The sequence below is a fragment of the Chlorocebus sabaeus genome, chromosome 24 (assembly GCF_047675955.1).
Source record: "Chlorocebus sabaeus isolate Y175 chromosome 24, mChlSab1.0.hap1, whole genome shotgun sequence".
NCBI lineage: Eukaryota > Metazoa > Chordata > Mammalia > Primates > Cercopithecidae > Chlorocebus > Chlorocebus sabaeus.
In genome coordinates this window covers 51,910,542-51,931,471 of record NC_132927.1, presented here as the reverse complement: position 1 = coordinate 51,931,471, position 20,930 = coordinate 51,910,542, and the positions used below count along the sequence as shown (strand labels likewise).

The window sequence follows — 20,930 nt, the reverse complement described above, 5'->3', positions numbered from 1 at the left end:
CCCTAACTGATCAATGTACTTTGTAATCTCCCCCACCCTTAAGAAGGTTCTTTGTAATTCTTCCTAACCTTGAGAATATACTTTGTGCTTTGTAGCACTCCCTGTCCACAAAACATTGCTCCTAACTCCACCACCTATCCCAAGACCTATAAGAACTAATGGTAATCCACCACCCTTTGCTGACTCCTTTTTCAGACTCAGCCTGCCTGCACCCAGGTAAAATAAACAGCCTGGTTGCTCACACAAAGCCTGTCTGGTGGTCTCTTCACAGGGACGTGTGAGACAGGATTACCAATCCTTTGTTAAATACACAGCCAGGACTGTACGTGCTTGGAAAGATGTGAGACTGGGAGGCAGTGGTCTGGCTGAAGGACGCTTGCTTTAAATATTCCCGTAAATATTTGCTTCGAGTATTTGGAGACAGCATTCAGGTTTACAACCTGCCCAGCTTTCTGGATCATAACCACATTGACATGCAAATAATTTGAGCTTCTCCTTCCAATAAGAAGGAAAGAGAAAAAGATTAAGACATGAACTACCCTTTCTAGGCCTTGGAAATTCAGAGCGAGATTTCTACTCCATCCTGCTGGACTTGGCTCCAAATTCAAGGCAAGGAGTTTGGCACAAAGCACTGTTCCCACTGTCCTGGCTTCAGCTGTGTATAAAACAAGGTAAAAACAGTGCCAAACACCACCAGGCATGGCTTTGCAATTCTATGCAGTAGAGGAGATACTGCACTCTAGGAAAGCTGGTTGGTCCAACTGAAAACACTGCCAAGTTCTGATGACACCAGAATAGTCTGATGCCCAGGGGCTGCTGCCAGAGAGAGAAGAGCATTCCTGAAGTTATAGGTCTAAGTTGGTGGACTGACACAGGTTCAGGAATGACACAGCAAAGGTATAGTATGTTCTAGAAGCATGCTTTCAGCTGGGGCAAGAGCAACTGTGGATGAAAGAGCAGGTCCCCCTGCTTTTGTTTCCCGCCTCTCTTACAGCATCACAATCACTGCCTGTCACACCCAGTCACTGTCACCCAGAGTCACAAACACTGTTGGACAATCAGCAAATTACAGCCTCCCATACCCAGTAGTTAGGTGCAATCTAACACATACCCCTGGGAACATTCACAAACTCTTCTACCTACCTGATTGCCAAAGACAGCCACGGAGCAGGCTGTTGAAACCTCATTAGCCCCAAACCAGACAGAAGCGATGCGGGAGGGCATGCCCAGGATGAAAACCTGGGCCACGGAGCAGATGACCTGGCCCACCACAGTGACTGGAAAGAGGTGTGGCTTCAGGCTGCCCAGCTTCACCCAGGCCCCCAGGCAGTTGAGAGCCGAGCCGGTGAGGGCAATGGTGCGGAGGCCGAACTTCTCCAGCAGCCAAGCCACCGGCAGGAGAAGAGGGATGTAGGTCAGCATGTAGCACATGGACAGCCAGTCGATGGCAAAGGCACTGACACCGTAGAAGTGCATGAAGATGTTATTGATGGAGCCGTACTGGATCCACTGAAAGGCGTTGCACATGGAGTAGCAGCTAAACACCAGGACCACGGCCCAACGGCGCCTGCTCACCTTGATCACGCTGAGGTCTTCAGGGCCCGAGCTACTGGGGTGAGCCAAGCCACTGGGTTGGGCTAAGGCACTGGGGTGGGCCGAACTACTGGGGTGGACAGAGACGCTGGGGTTGATGGAGACGCTGGGATGGACCGAGACGCTGGGGTCCGCTTGGAGTGCGGACTCCGGCGCAGGGGTATCATCGCGCTCTTCCTGGTTGGGACCTTCATTCACCATGACCACAGTCTCCTCTGGAATCCTGGAGAAGTGGTGAGGACTCCGGCAGTCTTAAGGGATAGTGGCTTCCGCTGGTCTCTTGGAGTTGAAAGGACACTTGCCTATTCCAGAAGAAACAGAGACTCAAGGCTGCGTAAAAGCCTCAAGTGGGGCTTCCTGTGCTCACCCCCAAGCTCCTCCTCCCACTTTTGCTTGGGGCTGTCTGTTCCCACCCGCCGCGATCGTTGTCCCAAGGCCGGCCGCACACGCTGCAGCCGGCTCCGGACCGCTCCTGCCTTGGGTCTCCCCACAAGGCGTTCCTTGTGCAGGAAAAGTTCTCTCCTTGCGCAGCCACTTCGCCCGCAGAGTCCTCTCCGGGGCCAGCTTGGGGCCTCGCCCCGTCGGGCACACGTGACCGCCCCGCCCCCGTCCTGGCTGGTTTCCTCCACCCCCCCCAACTCCACCCCCCACCCGGTGTCTCTTGCCTTCTCGAGCCCGGTCCGCCGGGCAGCGCAGTTGTTTCGCCACAGCTTGCGGGATGCATTCCTCCCCCACGCCCCGGGCGCCATGGAAACCGCCCGGTTAACCCCCACCCCTTGCACTGTCCCTCAAATTCATTTGCCACCCGCTGTCAGTGGACCCTGCAAGAATATCCGCCTTTCCGAGGTAATCCCCAAAATAGAGTGTGCCCAGTGCCTGTCCGCATGCCCTGCGCGCGTGCACCAAAGCCCGGGGCCACTTAAGTGTCCTGGGAAATTCCAGAGAGATTCCCCAACTTTCTTCCCCTTGGCTTAGGCTCCCAGTCCCTTGCTGAACTAAAGAGAGATTTGTAGATTCCCGGGCTGGTTGCGCTTCTGGGTTAAAGGGGAGTTGCAGAAAACTCACTTTACTCGCTTCTTTCCCTGCGGACGTGGTTTTGTCTTGGGGAGGTTACATTTGAACCTGTTACGTGGGGCTATTATTTCCTGATGGATTCTGGGCGAAGACCCTAGGGGCGGGGAGGGAAAGGGGAGTTTGAAGAAGCTATCCGCAGTTGTGTGATGGAACGCGTAGCGCAGAGCTGGCTCCGGGCTTGGTCCTGGAAGCGGTCTTTGACCTCAAGCAGCGCTAGTCTGCCACCTGCCGGTCCCAGCCCATTTCAAAGGGCAAACCCTCGACTCGCTGCACTGATCCTATTCTTGGCGAGGGATCCTGGTAAGGAGCCCAAATTCTCCCTGAATTCAAACAGCAGCTTAGCTACAACAAGGTGTCACTGTAGATCAACGAACTCCACCTCTCTGTGCTTCAGTTTCTTCATCTGTAAATGGGAATGATGAAATAATAGTACCGACCTCACCGTGTTGTTTTGAGACTTGAATGAGTTAATACATGAACGCACTTAGAAAATTCCTGCCACATAGTAAGCATTCCGTGAGTGCTGGCTATCCTAGCAAAAAGCTAACATTTGTTTTACAGTGCTAAACAAATTGAATGCACTATCTCATTTATGCATCACAAGAATTCTGTGATAAAGTTGCTATTGCTGGCCTGCATTTTATAGATAAGAAAAGCGAGACTCCAAGAAGTGAAATAACTTCTTCCTGAAGGTCCCAGCTGGTGAGAAGAGCCATAATTCTCATTCAAGTCTGTAATCATTCAAGCTGTAGCCTAGCTATTCAGGCACAGTCTGTGGATAGCAGTGTGGGCACCCTGTGGGAGCTTTTTAGAAGGGCAGAATCCCCTCCAGTGCTAAGGTCTTAAAAAACAAAACAACAACAACAAAAGAACCAAGAAGGATGCCAGGCCCAACCTAGACCCACTGAATTGAAAGCTGCATTTTAACAAGACGCCCAGGAGATTCATTTGTTTGCACATTGAATTTTGAGGGCTACTGGGCATCACTGCTTCCTTTTTCTTTTTTTCTTTATTAAACTTCAGACCAGAAAATGAATAACTTGAAGCTCTGGGAGGTGGCTGTGCATTTTGTCTGCACATTAGAATCACATGAAGAAACTCTTAATATTCCAAGTGTTCAGGCAACACCCCTGATAGAGATCTCCGAGGGTGGACCTGAACATCTGCATGTCCCAAGCGCCACTGACCCGAACATCTGCATGTCCCAAGCGCCACTGACCCGAACATCTGCGTGTCCCAAGTGCCACTGACCTGAACATCTGCGTGTCTCAAGCTCCACTGACCTGAACATCTGCGTGTCCCAAGCTCCACTGACCTGAACATCTGCGTGTCCCAAGCGCCACTGACCTGAACATCTGCATGTCCCAAGCGCCACTGACCTGAACATCTGCATGTCTCAAGCGCCACTGACCTGAACATCTGCATGTCCCAAGCGCCACTGACCTGAACATCTGCATGACTCAAGCGCCACTGACCCGAACATCTGCATGTCTCAAGCTCCACTGACCCGAACATCTGCATGTCTCAAGCTCCACTGACCTGAACATCTGCATGTCTCAAGCTCCACTGACCTGAACATCTGCATGTCCCAAGCGCCACTGACCCGAACATCTGCATGTCTGAAGCTCCACTGACCCGAACATCTGCATGTCTGAAGCTCCACTGACCCGAACATCTGCATGTCTCAAGCGCCACTGACCCGAACATCTGCATGTCTCAAGCTCCACTGACCCGAACATCTGCATGTCTCAAGCTCCACTGACCCGAACATCTGCATGTCTCAAGCTCCACTGACCCGAACATCTGCATGTCTCAAGCTCCACTGACCCGAACATCTGCATGTCTCAAGCTCCACTGACCCGAACATCTGCATGTCTCAAGCTCCACTGACCCGAACATCTGCATGTCTCAAGCGCCACTGACCTGAACATCTGCATGTCTCAAGCGCCACTGACCTGAACATCTGCATGTCTCAAGCGCCACTGACCTGAACATTTGCATGTCTCAAGCGCCACTGACCTGAACATCTGCATGTCTCAAGCTCTGCTGGTCATCCCAACGTGCAGCCAAGTTAGAACCACTGATTCCCAGGAGAGAACTAGATTCAAACGATCACTCCCTGCTTGAAGGCACCTACTTTTTGGTAGAAACTATATAGTCTTGGATTATAATGGAATATTTGAAGAGGAGTTCAGACTCATCTAAGAATTTCTACAGTAATTTAACATCTCGTGTTGTCACTATTCCTCCTGTGTTTCCCATCATTCTCTAGGGAGCACAGAACTCTGTTCTCTTAGAAGGCCTTCTGAGACCTCTCACTGCTTCTTTTCCCTCGGTCATCATGGGCCTCTGCCAAAACTCTTCAGAATATATTCTTAATTTCATTTTACAGATAAGGAAACTGAGGCCTGGAGAGGCAGGTGTGTTACTCAGCGTCCTATAGCGAAATAGCATCAGAACAAGCAGCAATAAAATGGGTGCTCCTTCCACATGGCCTTTCCCATGAGCTCTTCTGGGGCAGCCCTTCGGCTTAGTGAGAGATTTGAAGGGGTCTAACCTGGAATTCAAGTGAGATTTGGAACTGCTTTTGTGGTGGAACGAGCTGGACCTGTTGTGAGCTCTGGGTTGGGTCTGCTTAGACTTGAAGCTCTGTTTTGTCATTCTTACCTTTGGGATCTTGAGCAAGTCACTTGACCTCTCTATTCTTCAGTTTCTGAATCTAACAAATAAGGATTAAAAATACCTGCCTCCAGTCAGGCACGGTGGCTCACACTTGTAATCCCAGCACTTTGGGATGCCGAGGTGGGTGGATCACTTGAGGTCAGGAGTTCAAGACCACCCTGGCCAACATGGTGAAACCCTGTCTCTACTAAAAATGCAAAAATTAACCAGGCGTGGTGGCATACGCCTGTAATCTCAGCTACTTGGGAGGCTGAGGCAGGAGAATCGCTTGAACCTAGGAGGCAGAGGTTGCAGTGAGCCTAGATGGCACCACTGCATTTCAGCCTGAAAGACAGAGCGAAACTCTGTCTCAAAAACAGAACAAAACAAAACAAATCTGCCTCAGAATTGCTATGAGAATTAAACAAGCTAATATGCATAAACTGTTTTCAATAGTAATAATGATACACTGAGAGCCACCAGTTGAGGGATGACTCTTGGCTGATTCCTAATGTGGGGGATGGGGTGTTGGGGTCAGCTCTATTGAGTAGATACTACATAGAAATATTCCGTATTCTTTCCATTGAAAAAACATGTATTGAGCAGCTTACCATGTAGCATATCTATCTTTTTGATGTTCTATCTATCAGTACATATAGGTACACCTTGAAGGGTAAGGAGAAATACATTTTAGGGATTGCTTCCTGAAAGGGGGATCTGGTTTCTGGTTCCTGGCTCTATTCCAACTGACACCTTAGGAAGCTTGAGGGAACGAACCTCAGGTATTGAACTCAAGCTTGTGCGGCCTCCTGCAGAATGGTGGTTAAGTCAACCCACTGGAGGCTATCAGCAACTCCTGGATTCAGAGTCAAAACATCACCCTCTTATTGATAGCTTACTACTAGCCAAACAGAGCTATAGACGTAAGAGGCAAGGAGTTTGTTGAGTGCATGGGAAGGCCAAATTTCTAACAGAATGAATCAGGTTAGGAGCCTGCATTATTCTTTCTTAAAAATATCAACACTTGGAATCTGTGAAAACGTTGCCCTTGCAAGTCTTATATGCATAATTTATATGTGTAATACTACATGCTCATCAATATTCTGTTTGCCTTATCTCCCACACTTCCCTCAGATTTCTAGCTGTCTCAGGACTTGTGGATATCTTTGTATATCTTGGAGTGTATAGTGAGATAAACTATGTAACACACGCTCTCAATACATGTCTATAGAGTTGTACTGCACATCACCATGGAATTTTACAAAACTGGAGACAAAGAGGAGATCCAATAGGATTTTAGAGATTTTTAAAAAGCAGAAAAAGTTAAAAAAAGAAAAAAAAACCAAGTGCAAATTGTCAACACATTTGTCTCAAGCCTGGAAACTGGAAATCGATGGAACAATGCCTTCTGAAGGAAAACCATTTCTTACCCAGAATGCTATATCCAAACTACCAAAAAATCAGTCTGAGAAAAGAATGAAACAAAAAATGATACTGCCTTATCTTCTGTCTCAGGAAGCTGCTGAAGGATGTGCTCCACCAAAACAAGGAAGGAAACCTAGAGAGGGTGAGATGTTAAGGCTGAGGAAACCAGGAACCCACCATGAGAGGCAAGCAATGGGAATCACCCAGCTAAAGGAAACTCCTGGGTAGACAGCTATCTACCAGGCATAGAAAGCAGTGTACTCAGCCGGGTGCAGTGGCTCACACCTGTAATCCCAGCACTTTGGGATGCCGAGGCAGGTGGAACACCTGAGGGCAGGAGTTCTAGATGGGCCTGGCCAACATGGTGAAACCCCATCTCTACTAAAAATACAAAAATGTGCCAGGCATGGTGGCAGGCACCTGTAATCCCAGCTACTCGGTGGGCTGAGGCAGGAGAATCGCTTGAACCTGGGAGGCAGAGGTTGCAGTGAGCCAAGATCGCACCATTGCACTCCAGCCTGGGGGACAAGAGCGAGACTTTGTCCCCCCACCCCCCAAAAAAGAAGAAAGCAGCATACTCAGGTTGAAGCTGCTTCGAAGACTCCAAGAAAGAGTTCTTCAAGAAGGTCACACTGAAAGAATCATGTTTGAAAATACTGAGAAGTTTACACAATTGGGGCAAGATTAGGGGTTGGGCTAATGATAAGTACCATAAATATAACTAATTAAATGGGGGAAAGGAAGCATTATTAACTCCAGTGGAATAAACAAAACTATGGAGGAACAGGAAAAAATAATCATGATATACCGATATACCTTAAGTGATTTGATTTGCATAGCATGAACACAATCCTAATAAAGTGAACACTGGAGGTCAATGTATCCAAAGCTATGATATAACTCTGTTAGCAGGATGGGGGAGTGGGAAGTGGGCACCTGTGCAGGGTTGAGATGTGGGTGGGGTAAACAGTCAAACAAGGAGAATGGGGCCGGGCACGGTGGCTCACACCTGTAATCCCAGCCCTTTGGGATGCCGAGGCTGGTGGATTGCTTGAGCTCAGGAGTTCGAGACCAGGCTGGGGAACATAGCTAGACCCTGTCTCTATCAAAAGTGGAAACAAAAACCAAAAACTGAAAACAAGGAGAGCTGGTCTTCTTCCCTGGGGTTTTGGCAGAAGCGCATTCCCGGGAGCACTTTCCCTTCAAGGACAAACTTGGAAAATCTCTAAGCAGACCCCGGAAGGGAGGGAATCCAGACTCCCATAGTGTGATACTTGTCTGCCATGTTGAAAAGCCATGGCATGTAAATGCTTATCACAGAAAAAGTCTGGAAGTGTCAATATACCCATTGCACTTACAGCTATGGTGGTAAGTACCAAAAGAATTGAGAAGAGTTGGAAGTAGTTGCCTTCAGAGCCAGGAAAGTGGGGTAGACAACTGATTTGTTTTATACGTGGTTACGTTATTGTTTGAAGTCTGTATAACTAATTTTTTTTCTTTTCTTTTTTTTTTTTTTTTGAGACGGAGTCTTGCTCTGTCGCCTAGGCTGGAGTGCAGTGGCGCGATCTCGGCTCATTGCAACCTCCGCCTCCCAGGTTCAAGCGATTCTCCTGCCTCAGCCTCCCGAGTAACTGAGACTACAGGACTACAGGTGTGTGCTACCATGCCCGGCTAATATTTTTGTATTTCGTTGTAAAGACGGGATTTCACTGTATTAGCCAGGATGGTCTCCACCTCCTGACCTTTTGGGAGCCTGCCTCAGCCTCCCAAAGTGCTGGGATTACAGGCGTGAGCCACAGCGCCCGGCCAACTATTTTTTTGAACTTAAAAAAAATCCTAAAATTAAACAATGGAATCAAATTTAACAGAGCTCCAGCTGCTTCACAGGGGCCCATAGACAATGTCTCAAAGTGTGGTCAACTTGTCCTAGAGTTTATACTGTTGGTGCTATGATGGACACCCAAGACTTCAACCCTGGAACCTCAGGGATGCCTCTTCAGCCGAGCTATGTCCTCCAAAGTCCATTAGGGTGTCACCTCAGAGAAATTGTGTGTGTGGTCAGAGGACCTATTCCCCACACCCTAGTCTTGTTCGACCATTCCCTGGCCGCCTTTTTGTGCCTAACATCTCTCATACTTGTAGAGTCTGTGGGGTCTTATCCCTACAACTTACAACTCAACTTCCGTCCCATCATCCAAAGACCTGTGCCAAGGTCTACTTCTCTGGAGTTCTGTCGATGAAGCACACCACTAGCTCCCAGGGAGCCAAGCCTGAAGACTGAGGATTCCCCAGGTCTCCCTTCACTCACTCGCAGTGTCACAGATGCTTCTTTCCTTACAGTCTTCCCTCCTGTCCTTTCTCACTGCCACCACCCTGCTGTAGTCTCTCCTGGCTTCTCCCTTCCATCCCACAGCTGCCTCCTCATTGTTCTCGCTCCTTCCAGTTCAGCTGGATGTTGCCTCACAGGGTTTTCCAGTTCTCTTCAGGTCACTCTCTGCCTTGAACCCTCCAGTGGTCACCAAAACAAGGAAGGAAACCTAGAGAGGGTAAGAGGTTAAGGCTGAGGAAACCGGGGATCTGCCATGAGAGGCAAGCACCCTTGGAAGGCTCACACTCCTCAGCTCTGCGCATGAGGTCTTTGTGACGTCCTTCTGGCCACATCTCCCACCACTGTCCACTCCCCACCTTTTGCTCCAGACAGGTGGAGCCACCTGCAGCTCCCCACAAGCATGCTTCACAATGCAGGGCAAGCGTCCCCTCTTCCAGGAAGCCTTCCCCCATGCCCGAAGTGTGATTCAGAGGTTTCTTTCCTTCCCTGAGTGTGCAGCTTTGTGGTAGCTCCTGTCACACAGCTTCATACATGTTTGTTTAGCTCTTCAAGTTAACCACTCAGTGTGCGCTCCTCAAGCTTAGGAATGATGGCCTGTTCATCTTCAAATCCCAACCTCCAGTGTTGCATCTGGCCCACAGAAGGAAAATGAAGGCCTGACTGCATTGACTTTTTGGTTGCATTTCCTAGATGAGTCCTACTCTTAGGTGGCCTCACAAGAAATAAAAACATGTCCAGCTTGTTCCGGATGCTCGTGTCTCCTTGGTTGATCGTGTCTTCCTTTCTCTTTTCTGGAATGTGTCCCCTGTGGTGTTTGGACCCCACTGCCACACCTCCGAGCCCGTGGGTGGGAAAGTTGGGAGGGCGTTCCTGTGCCATGGGGGAGTCTAGAGTTCTTCCCCTCCAGGGCCTTCCCAGCTCAGAGTCTCCAAGTCTGTCCTAGAACGGAATGTGCTCAGGGGCTGCTGACGATTCAAAGAAGAAGATCCATTTTTCTCAGGCGAGAGTCTAGAAGAAAGGCCTCCTCGCTGGACATGTAGATGCTGGGTTGTGTCTGGGACACACGGTTTGAAATAGACTTTTCAGTTCGCTGGAAGTACGTGAGTACATCTGGAAAGGTCTCAGATGGTATCAGTCCTCCTCTAAAGACAAGGTCCCTGTACGTGGGTCACCTTTTGTATCCTCAGCTGCACGTCCTTGGGTGTGATCATGGGTGACCACTGTGTTGTTCTTCATACCTGTTCTATATTTTACATGCTTCTTAATAATTAGAAAACCAAAAAAAAAAGTTGCCCCATAAATATGAGAAAGAGCTAACTAAAAAACATGAGTCAAAGAGGAAGGAGACATTAAAATGGCTTTGCTTTTTGCATAATCTATAGAAAGCCCAGAGGTGTGAGGCTCCCTTTGCATAATGGAATAGAGAAACGGTGGTAGCAGCAAGATTTGTTGATTGCCACCGCAACAGTTAAAGGCACATGGCATGACAAAGCAGAGGGGTGCTGGCTGGGCAGGGTTATGCAATGCTGGAGCCGCAATGTCAGAGAAAGGAAACACAAAGTCATCTCAGCCAGCTCCTTGAGGTACAGGGTATAAAACCCAGGCCCAGGGGACTGTCTGTTTAACAGAGTCATTCATTTACCCACCATTGATCTCCTGCAGGCCAAGCACTGTGCTGGGTGTAAAGGAAACAAATGCAACAAAGATGAGGTTCTTGCCCTCCAAGAATCCACAAAATCGTGGTGAAACAGTTATGTGAGCAGATTATTGCCAGGTGGTACGATAACTGTGTGGTCCACAAAACTTAGAGTCACGGGGGCTTCTCAGAGAGATGTTAGGTCGGGATATTGAGGGATAGGTAAGACTTAGCCAGGCCCTGTGGCAGGTGCTGAGGATCCTAGGGGTGAGCAAAACAAACGTGGTCCCTCCCTACCTTCATGGAGCTCACAGTGTCCTTGAGAGGACAAACGTCAATCAAACACATACACACATAAGTAAAATTGTAAGTGTTGTGAGGGGGCTATTTGTAAGAATTTATAAAGATGGAACAGATTAGTGGGATCTTAAGCAATATATATTCTTTAAAAGTTAGAATTACGGCTCATGCTTGTAATCCCAGGACTTTGGGAGGCCGAGGGGGTGGATCACCTGAGGCTGGGAGTTCGAGACCAGCCTGGTCAACAAGGTGAAACTCTGTCACTACTACAAATAACAAAAAAAAAAAATTAGCTGTGCATGGTGACAGGTGCCTGTAGCCCCAGCGACTTGGGAGGCTGAGGCAGGAGGATCACTTGAACCTGGGAGGCAGAGGTTGCAGTGAGCCAAGAGCGTGCCACTGCACTCCAGCCTGGGTGACAGAGTGAGACTCCATCTCAAAAAATAAAAATAAAATAAAAGTGAGACTCAACTTGGTGAAAGAGAGGGGAAGGGCTTTCCAGGAAGAAGGAACAGAATGTGCAAAGGCCCTGAACCAGGAGGGAGCAAGGCCCTTTTAAGCCACAAAGCCAGTGTGGCTGGAGCAGAGCGAGGGTGAGAAGCAAAGCCAACATGGTTGGAGAGAGGCAGCAGCCAGATTGCGTGGGCCTTATTGAGGGCTTTCCTGTTTTTGTTTGTTAACTTTATCCTGGGAGCAAAGGGGAGCCACTGGGAGGTTTTAAGCAGATGAGGGTCACTGTCAGATTTGTGTTCTGGAGAGACTGCTCCAGCTGGGCTTGTGGCAAATCCAGTCTGGGTGGGGATGGACCTCTTAGGAGGCTGCTATGGTCACTCAGGTGAGAATGGAATTTGTGAACTGAATGAGGGCAATGGCAAGACAATGGAGAGAAGTGGGCAGGGATAGATGGGGGTGGACTAGACTGGAATTGCAGGAGGATGGAGAGGGAGGGGTCAGGAGAATGCCCTGCCTGGGTTTTAGATGCGACTAGCTGGGCAGATGGAGCTGCCATCTGGAGGGAGAATCCCAGCTTCCTCCTTGAGATCTTCCACAGAGGGAAGTGAGGCTGTCAAGGACAGGTGACTGTGTACCCACACCTCCTGCTCTTCTCTTTCTCTCCATTCCTTTATTCTTCCTTCCACCCCTTCCCTACAGTGACCTCTGCCACTGCAAGAGCAAGAGGCCAGAGAACCTACTTCCAATTCAGAGTGTGAATTCCCATGAAAATCAAATCATCAAATTCTATGGAAAGTAAGGTGTCCCGAGTTCCTCACCTCATCTTTCACTCCTTGGCATGGTGCCTCCTCAAGGCTACAGGCAGGACACTTGGCTCGGGTTCCCCTGAATTCTGTGAACAGAAGAATTAGAAATAAACAAACAATTCCAAAATAAAACCCAGCTAGTTATGGGTTCCCTTTAAGCTTAAGTCAGTAGTGGTGTGAAGTCCCCCTGAGGCCATCAGCCTCCCTGGGCCCCAAGTAGTCCCTGAAAGTGTGTTCTAGTGTCTCAGATGAGAAAACCGAAAGTGCTGACGGTACCCCCAGGTTTTTTTTTTCAATAACCTTTCTTTTTCACTGCTGAGTTGATTGCAAATGACAGACGCCCAACTTTCACCAGCCTAAGCTCAGAGACAGTGTGTTTGAAGACCACCGGCGGCTAGGGGAGGTGGGGTTCTCAGAGACCTCAAGAGGAGTTGGCGGCCAAGCAGCAGAAGAGCAGAGAGAACCAAGCACTGGAACATGTTCAGGTTGCTTGGCTTCTCCGACGTTCCCTGCAGGCCAGCTTGCATTTTCTCTCTTCCTCAAGGCTAGTTTCTCCACTTGTCAGAAAACACGGCAGCCAGCAGCCCTGGCATTACACTTCCCGACAGCTTCAGCTGCCCGAGAGAAGCTGCCCTTTGTGTCTTAAATACAAACTCCCAGTTGCCCATTCCCAGCCTCATCAACCATGACCGTGGAGGCAAAGGCCGCATAAAAACAGGGCAGCTCCCCAAGGGGAACCATACTGGAGTGAAGGAGAGGCAGTTCCCGGAAGGAGAGGGGCAACTAACCAGGCAGATAAACAATCAATGCCTTCCTCTGCCCCACGTGCCTTTAGAAACAAAGAACCTAACTCCTAACCTCTCAGTGCCTGAAAGCTCCATCCACCTGAATAAGGCCCACCTGAATAAGGCCCACCTGAATAAAGCCCACCTGAATAAAGCCCCATCCACCTCAATAAGGCCCATCCCGTCGGCCAGAGCCGTGACTCAGGAGCACCACCACCTTCGAGGGCTTCCTGTGTCCATTCAATTTCTTGTGCACAATAATCTATGTGATTTTGTAGATGACTCTAAAATCCAAAACCCAGCATTGTGTCTTCACTGTTATTTCTTGCTTTAACAGATCTCTGTATGACAGTTTACCTTTCTGGTCTTCCTTGAGTTTTTTTCATTCCTTAACATGCTTCTTAGTTACCACGGCTCCTAGGAATGCTATCTCCCCAGTAGGATAGTATAATATGTTTTTGTCTTTCTGACCCCCGAAGTCCTGGGTGCACTGATGTTCCTTGCTTTAGAGCAGGAATGTATACATAGATGGCTTCAGGTGGCATATGAATGACAGAGATGCTGCTCAGCAGAGACCAATATACTCACTGTCCAGTCCCCAGCCAGCCCTGCCTGGGGTGGTGGGAACCCAACTGGCACCCACTCTCTGCCTCACTCCCTTTCCCTCCAAGCCTGTTTCTGGCTCACACAGTGCGGTCCCTCCTCGACGCCCTCACCAGAGTCTTCATTTTGTCACGGGCCTGCCCCCAGCCCTGCTTCCCTTCACTCTTTTTTTTTTTCTCTTGTTGAGACAGAATCTTGCTCTGCCTCCCAGGCTGGTAGTTAGTCATCCAGGCTCACTGTAGCCTCGGCCTCTCAGACTCAAGCAATCCTCCCAGCTCAGCATCCCAAGTAGTTGGGATGACAGGCGCCTGTCAACACACCAGGCTAATTTTTGTAATATTTTTTGTAGAGATGGGGTGTCACTCTGCTCCCCAGGCTGGTCTTGAACTCCTGGGCTCAAGGGATCTTCCCGCCTTGGCCTCCCAAAGTGCTTCACTCTTTAGGGCCCTCTTCTGTGCTGTGGCTCTCGCTGTACTCAACTCCTCAGTGCTCCTTCCCTAAACTGCATCCCACTTTTGTTCCCTCACACCTCCTCTGGTTCCCCTGGCTCTGCCCTGAGGCTCTGCCCTCTGTCTCAGTCACATCCTCGCCTCACCTGAACCCCACACGCACCAAAAGCACGTCACGATTAGCTCCCTCACCCCACTCTCCACTCCCACTCTCCCCAGGCCTGGAAGTCCCATGAGATTCCCAGGGTCCCAGGACCTCACCTACTCCCCCTTCCTCCTTCCCTCTGCTCAGCCCCTTGGGACCTGGACTCCCTCACCCAGAGGGTGGCTCCTGCCTTCCTCTCCCTTCAGGCCTCTGCCTTCGACCTCTGCATGCAGCCCTTTGTTGGGGGCCAGGTTTGTCCTGCTTGTCACATCTGTCTGTTGGTCTTCCTTAGCTCCTAGTTTCCTTTTAAAATGCAGGTATTCAAGTCATAAAAATGAGTCCATTTTCAAAGCTGAGTAAAGAACAGTACAGATCGTTTATGGATGCAGCAGAAGCAGTGGTGGTAGCCTGCGGGTGGTGAGCTGAGCTGGAGGAGTGGGTATAACCTCAGACAGAAAACAGCCACGGAGCTCACGCGATGGCAACGGCTGTGTGTCACCTAATTTCATCTGTTGGTATGGCTCAGCTCTGCCTGTGAATCAGATAACCACAACACACACAAAAGTACTCACATAACCTGTTTCCATCTCTCCACAGTCTTGGTAGCACACAAGCCGGGACTCAGCGTCACCTCTGTGCCTGGGTCCCAGTACCAAGCAAGGTGTTTCCTTGTGTGTCCCAGACACACACATCCTTTGGAAGCTGACATGTTCCCACCATCTCTATGGCTATTAAAAGGCTGCTTCCTACTGCAGGAAAAATATAGGCAGAAGGAAGGAAGGAAGGAAGAAAGAGAAAGAGAGAGAGAAAGGAAGGGAAGAAGGAAGGAAGGAAGGAAGGAAGGAAGGAAGGAAGGAAGGAAGGAAGGAAGGAAGGAAGGAAGGAAGGGAAGGGAAAGAAGGAAGGAAAATCTGCTCCTGACCAGTGTGTTGGGAAAGTTTGGGGGCACCAGAAAGAATTATGGGGTCTTGACATCATGCATTCCCTCTGTCCCCTTTGCTAAAGTTAGTGAGGGATGAGGAGGAGGCAGAGATGGGGGTGGGGTGGTGCTGGGGGTGATGACACCCATTCATTAATTGATTCACTAAACAGGTTGTTTATTAGCCAGGCATGGTGGCGCGTGCCTGTGGTCCTGGCTACTTGGGAGCCTGAGATAGGAGGATCACTTGAGCCTGGAAAGTCGAGGCTGCAGTGAGCCATGATCACATCATTGCACTCCAGCCTAAGCAAAAGAGCAAGACCCTGTCTCAAAAATAAACACATAAATGTTAATAAAAACATATTGTTGAGCCCTGTGTGAAAGTGCTGCTCTAAGCACAGGGGATATAACGGTGAAATTTGGCAAGGTCCTGAACCTCTTGAAGTTTATAATCCTGTGGAGAAGATAGTCTATGGAAAAACAAGTGTCATAATACCATGTAAGGTAGCACAATGAAGAGTGAGACGGTGGTTAGGGAAGAAACATTTGAGCAGAAGGGAGGAAATGGCTCTCTGGGGCAAGAGTGTCCCAGACACAGGGAATGGCACGTGCAAAGGCCCTGAGGTAGGAATGTGCTTGGTGTGGTCAGACACAGCAGGGAGGCCAGTGTGGTTGGAGTGGAGAGACAGGGCCAGGGGCTGGTGGGAGGAGGGGTCAGACAGGTAAGTGGGGGTCAGATCTTGTAGGGTCTTGTGGGCTCTGGTGAGGATGTGGACACTGAGTGAATCCAGAAGTCCTGCAGGAGTTTTAAGCAGAGGAGTGATGTGGTGGACTTGCGCTAGAAAGGAATCTCTCTGGCTGCTGTGTGGAGTAGACAAGGAGGCAGTTAGGAGGCTGCTGTGGTTTCCTGGCAAAGGCTGGAGGAAAGGCCTGGGGGTGCTGGCAAGTAGGTGGGTAGGGCTGTGCCAGATGATTGCAGTGTGACCAGTTGTGAAAAATGGGGGATCACTCCGTGAAGTAGGACACAGCACCGGAACTTTTGGAGGTGGTGACGTTAAGAAGAGGTAGGACCACCTTTCTAGTTACTTGGGGACCTCACTAGGCTCCTCAGGCCAGGAGATAGAACCTCCATGCTTCATGCGGGCCACCCGGGCACATGCTTTTCCCTCTGCCTGGAATGCTCTTCCCCACCTTCCTCATCTGCTTCACTCCACTCCTCCTCCAGGCTCAGTTGAAATGTCACTTTCTTCCTGAAATCAGTCAGGTGCTCTGGGTGTATGCGCTCCTGATGCTTCTTTTTCATGGCACTTACCACAACTGTCATTACTTCATTAGAATAATTAGCCAGGGCGCAGTGGTTCACACCTGTAATCCCAGCACTTTGGGAGGCAAAGGCGGGTGGATCACTTGAGGTCAGGAGTTCAAGACCAGCCTGGCTAAAATGGTGAAACCCTGTCTTTACTAAAAATACAACAATTAGCCGAACATGGTGGTGCGCGTCTGTAATACTAGCTACTCGGGAGGCTGAGGCAGGAGAATTGCTTTAACCCAAGAGGCGGAGGTTGCAGTGAGCCAAGATGGCACCACTGCACTTCAGCCTGGTGACGGAGTGAGACTCTGTTACAACAAATTAAAAAACAAAAATAGAATAATTCGTTCTTTGGTGTTTGTTTCCCCTGGTAGACTGTAGGCTCCATGAGGGCAGGTGCTGGGTCTGCTTTCCTCTTCCCCGCTTGGTTACTCCCTAGCACAGTGTCTCACACAAGTGAGTGCTCAATACATTTTGTTGAATGAATGAATCAATAAGCAAATGGAATGGACAGCAGGTGCCAGAGAAGCGTCAGGGCAGGCAAGCTGATTCCTAAGAGCTGCAAAGGAATAGGGCTCATTTCAACTTAGAATCCAAACCAAGGCACTCACAAGCACCTGGTGGGTGATAAATACCTTACATCATAGGAACAAAGTTCTAAGAATAGGATTTCAGTCATCAGTCAAAGTATAAAAGAGGTTATTTGTTTTGGGAAAGCAGGCAGAAGGGTTCATATGCCCTGGGATCATATTCCCTGGCCGCCAGTCATCTCACACAGGTTTGCCTAATCCTGCATTTGCAGCCCTCAGAGAGCGCTTGACATGGCTACTGTAGCATGAGAGCATTTATTAAAGAGACATTTTTGTTTATTTGTTTGTTGTTGAAGTGTTTAAAGCATTTATTAAAGAGGCAGGATCTTGCTGTCACCTGTGCTGGGGTGCAGTGGTATCATCGTAGCTCACTGCAGCCTCGAACTCCTGGGCTCAAGCGATCCTCCCAACTTATCCTCCTGAGTAGCTAGGACTATAGGAATGCACCACATACAGCTAATTTTTTTAACTTTCTTTTTGTAAAGACGGAGCCTCGCTATGTTGCCCAGGCTGGTTTTCAATTCCTGGACTGAAGCGATCCACCCACCTTGGCTTCCCAAAGTGTTAGGATTATAGGTGTGAGCAACTGCACCCAGCCCAAAGGGACATCTTTAGAGTATATCATTTAGAAAAATCTATTAAGCTTTCAACCTTTTAAAAAATGTTATCAAGTAACGTACATAACATAAATCATTGTCCGGTTCCTGAACCTCATTGTATCCTTCATCTCCACTCCTTCCTGCTCACACTGATGACACATTGTGTCAGAGTGGATGGATGGAAATGGCCCCTGAGTCAAAGATTCTGCCTCTCGTGTAGGAGGCTTTCTCCTGGGAGTGTGAGGCCCTCTTGGCTCACCACACTCTGGCGACCCAGGAGCTTCTGCGCGCCAATCCAATGCTGATGTCCTGGGCCATGCTTGCTACCAGCAGCTCTGTTTCTTGAGTCTTGGGTGACTGCTGTGTTGACTGATGAAGAGTTTTTATCTAAGGGTCTGTGAATGGGTTTCAGGATCCTGTAGACCCCTGAAATCATGTCATCCAAATTGACTAATACACATGTGTTTTGGCTGGGCGTGGTGGCTCACGCCTGTAATCCCAGCACTTTGGGAGGCCGAAGGGGGTGGATCACCTGAGGTCAAGAGTTTGAGACCAGCCTGACCAACGTGGGGAAACCCTGTTTCTACTAAAAATACAAATTAAATTAGCCAGGCGTGGTGGCACACGCCTGTAATCCCAGCTACTTGGGAAGCTGAAGCAGGAGAATCACTTGAACCTAGGAGGCGGAGGTTGCAGTGGGCTGAGATCATGCTATTGTGCTCCAGCCTGGGCAATAAGAGTGAAAGTCTGTCTAAAAATAATAATAATAATAATAATAATAATAAACAAACGTGTTTTATAAAGGCTGGGGAGTCCTGTTTCATCAGATTGTCAAAGCAGTCCGATGACCCCCCAAATGAAAGAAATCATGGTTTAGATGGATAAGCTACACATTTCAGATTTTAAAATTTACTTCGAGCTTGTCACCTAGTATCTGCCTTGATTATATATGCCGTGCTAGGTGCAGAGCAGACTGTTGTGTTTATTTCATCACTATGAGTAACTAAAGTGGATTTCCTGACAAATTATGCAGCACTAGACAGAGATGTTACCAGGTTAATTGTGGGCACAGTGAGGCACGTATTTGGTGAGACCACCTTGCCTTCTAGAGGTGACCCTTTATTTTCCATTTGCAACAAGATTCTGAGAGCCGGGTCTGAATGAAAAAATGTAACCCCTGGCTTCCATACTCCAGGTGATCCTGGGCTTAGGAGAAGAGAGAAGTTGCTGAAGGAGGCGTGGAAAGCTCAGGGAGTGGGAATGGCTTTGCTTATCTGCCCATCGATCATGTCTGTGCTTCGGCTGAGACTGAAATCACTTGGCAGTCACACGTTTAGGCTGAGGTAACTCCCTACTGCCATAAAGGTCAAGAAAGCCACTGTGCTAACACAGGCCCTCCCCTGACAGCCTGTTCCACAGCGACCCTTGAGTCATCACGTCTGGATGACTAGGCTGACAAAAACAAGGTTTCACAGGGTGAGTTTAATTGTGGGGGAGCGGGGCACAGCACAGGGCAGCGGAGTAGGAAGGGCACTGCACTTGGAGTCTGAAGATCAGGGCTGAGGGCCCTGCTCAGTGAGCTTGGGTCACGTGTGTTGGTGTTTGGGCTTCAGATGAAATTAGACACTATTCACAATAGCAAAGAGATGGAATCCATCTAAGTGCCCATCAGCTATAGACTGAGTAAAGAAAATGTGGTATATATATACCATGAAATACTATGCTGCCATAAAAAAGAACAAGATCATATTCTTTGCAGCAACATGGATGGAGCTGGAGACCATTACCCTGAGCAAACTAACACAGAAATGGAAAAACAAATACTGCATGTTCTCACTTGTAAGTGGGAGCTAAGGACACAAAGACAAGACAGCAGACCACTGGAGCCTACTTGAGGGTGGAGGGCGGGAGGAGGGTGAAGACTGAAAAACTACCTATCAGGTACTAGGTACTACGTGTATTACCGTGGTGATGAAATGATCTGTACACCAAACCCCTGTGACATGTAATTTAACTATGTGACAAGCCTGTGCATGTACCCCTGAACCTAAGATAAAAGGAAAAAAGATAGGGCAAAAAGGAAATTAGAGGCTGCTGTTTAACATGTTACCGGGGAGCTAGTAGGCATTCAGTGATTGGGACTGTGCAGGTACAACGTAGTTCTCGCCCTAAAACAGGATGTAGTCAACATCCTGTTCACTGCTACCTGGAGCTTCACAGTAAAATATCTACAGAGCTTGTGTTTGGAAACCAGGTCGATGCCCAAATCTGTGCAGATTTGCATTCCTGGTCACTAATCCAAACATCTCTTCAGAGCTATGCCCTGGGGTACAGCGAGGAAGCTGGATGAGGCGCCAGCTTGAATCTAGAGGTCAGTTCTCTGTATTCAAGCTTCTGCCCAAACAAGTGATGGTTGCCTGCCAGGGGTAGATCTCACATGGTTCTGGACTCTCTCAAGCTGGGAAGGGAGGATGCAGGAAGGAGGGGGAACGGAGGAGAGGGAGGAAAGTTGATCTCTGCAGTTCTCTGTCACTAGGTGGCAGCACCAACCCGGGACTGCTGTCCCGATGGTCCTGGCCGTAATCCTGGAATCTGGGGAGTTTCCCAGGTGCACTTGAGCTTGCTATATATAGCTCCAGCTTTGCAAGCAGCCAAAGAGAGATTGAGTCCCATCTCCACGTTTAGCTGTGTGACCTTGGGCAAACCATTTAGCCTCTTCGGAGTCTTTCTTTATCTGTAAAATGGGGATAATAATCGTTCCTAAAATAATAGAGTGAACAGAAAATGAGATAATAAATGGCAGCCACTATCATCCCTGCTCCAGCAAGATGATCCCTCACTCTTTCATACATCACCTTTATTTTGCACTTTTTTTTCTTTCAAGGTTGCCCCTAATGCTTATGTTAAATGAGCATGTAGGTGAACACTTTGGGGTGGGGGGAGTGAGGAGGCAGGAGGAATGGTCCATGGTGTGATCTTTTTTAGAACAGACCTAACTTTTTAATCTTCCTTCCCCTCCTTGCACCCATTCTCTTCTTCTTCATTTTCTTTATTCTATCTTGGGATTTTTATTTACAAATATATGTTAACCATCTGCTCTGTGCAAACCCCTGGCGAGGCAGAAACAGGTGGGGAAGAAGAGGGAGAGGCGAGCCGAGTTACAAGGACACGCTGGAGAGTACCTCCTTCTAAGGCCCCCACAGTCCTGTAGGTGCTAAGCTGATAACCAGATGGTGTGCATCAGTGCAGTTGAA

At 48.8% G+C, this 20,930-nt stretch overlaps 1 protein-coding gene across 1 annotated transcript in view; it reads right to left on the bottom strand.

The window, feature by feature from the left end:
* FLVCR2 (FLVCR choline and putative heme transporter 2) overlaps positions 1-2,149 on the bottom strand; it is a 69,990-nt gene extending 67,841 nt beyond the window's left edge. Inside the window, exon 1 of the mRNA XM_007987327.3 lies at positions 1,144-2,149. Within this exon, the coding sequence (XP_007985518.2) occupies positions 1,144-1,794 (651 nt within the window). The 5' untranslated portion in view covers positions 1,795-2,149. The remainder of the gene's footprint in view (positions 1-1,143) is intronic.
* Positions 2,150-20,930: the final 18,781 nt, after the last annotated feature.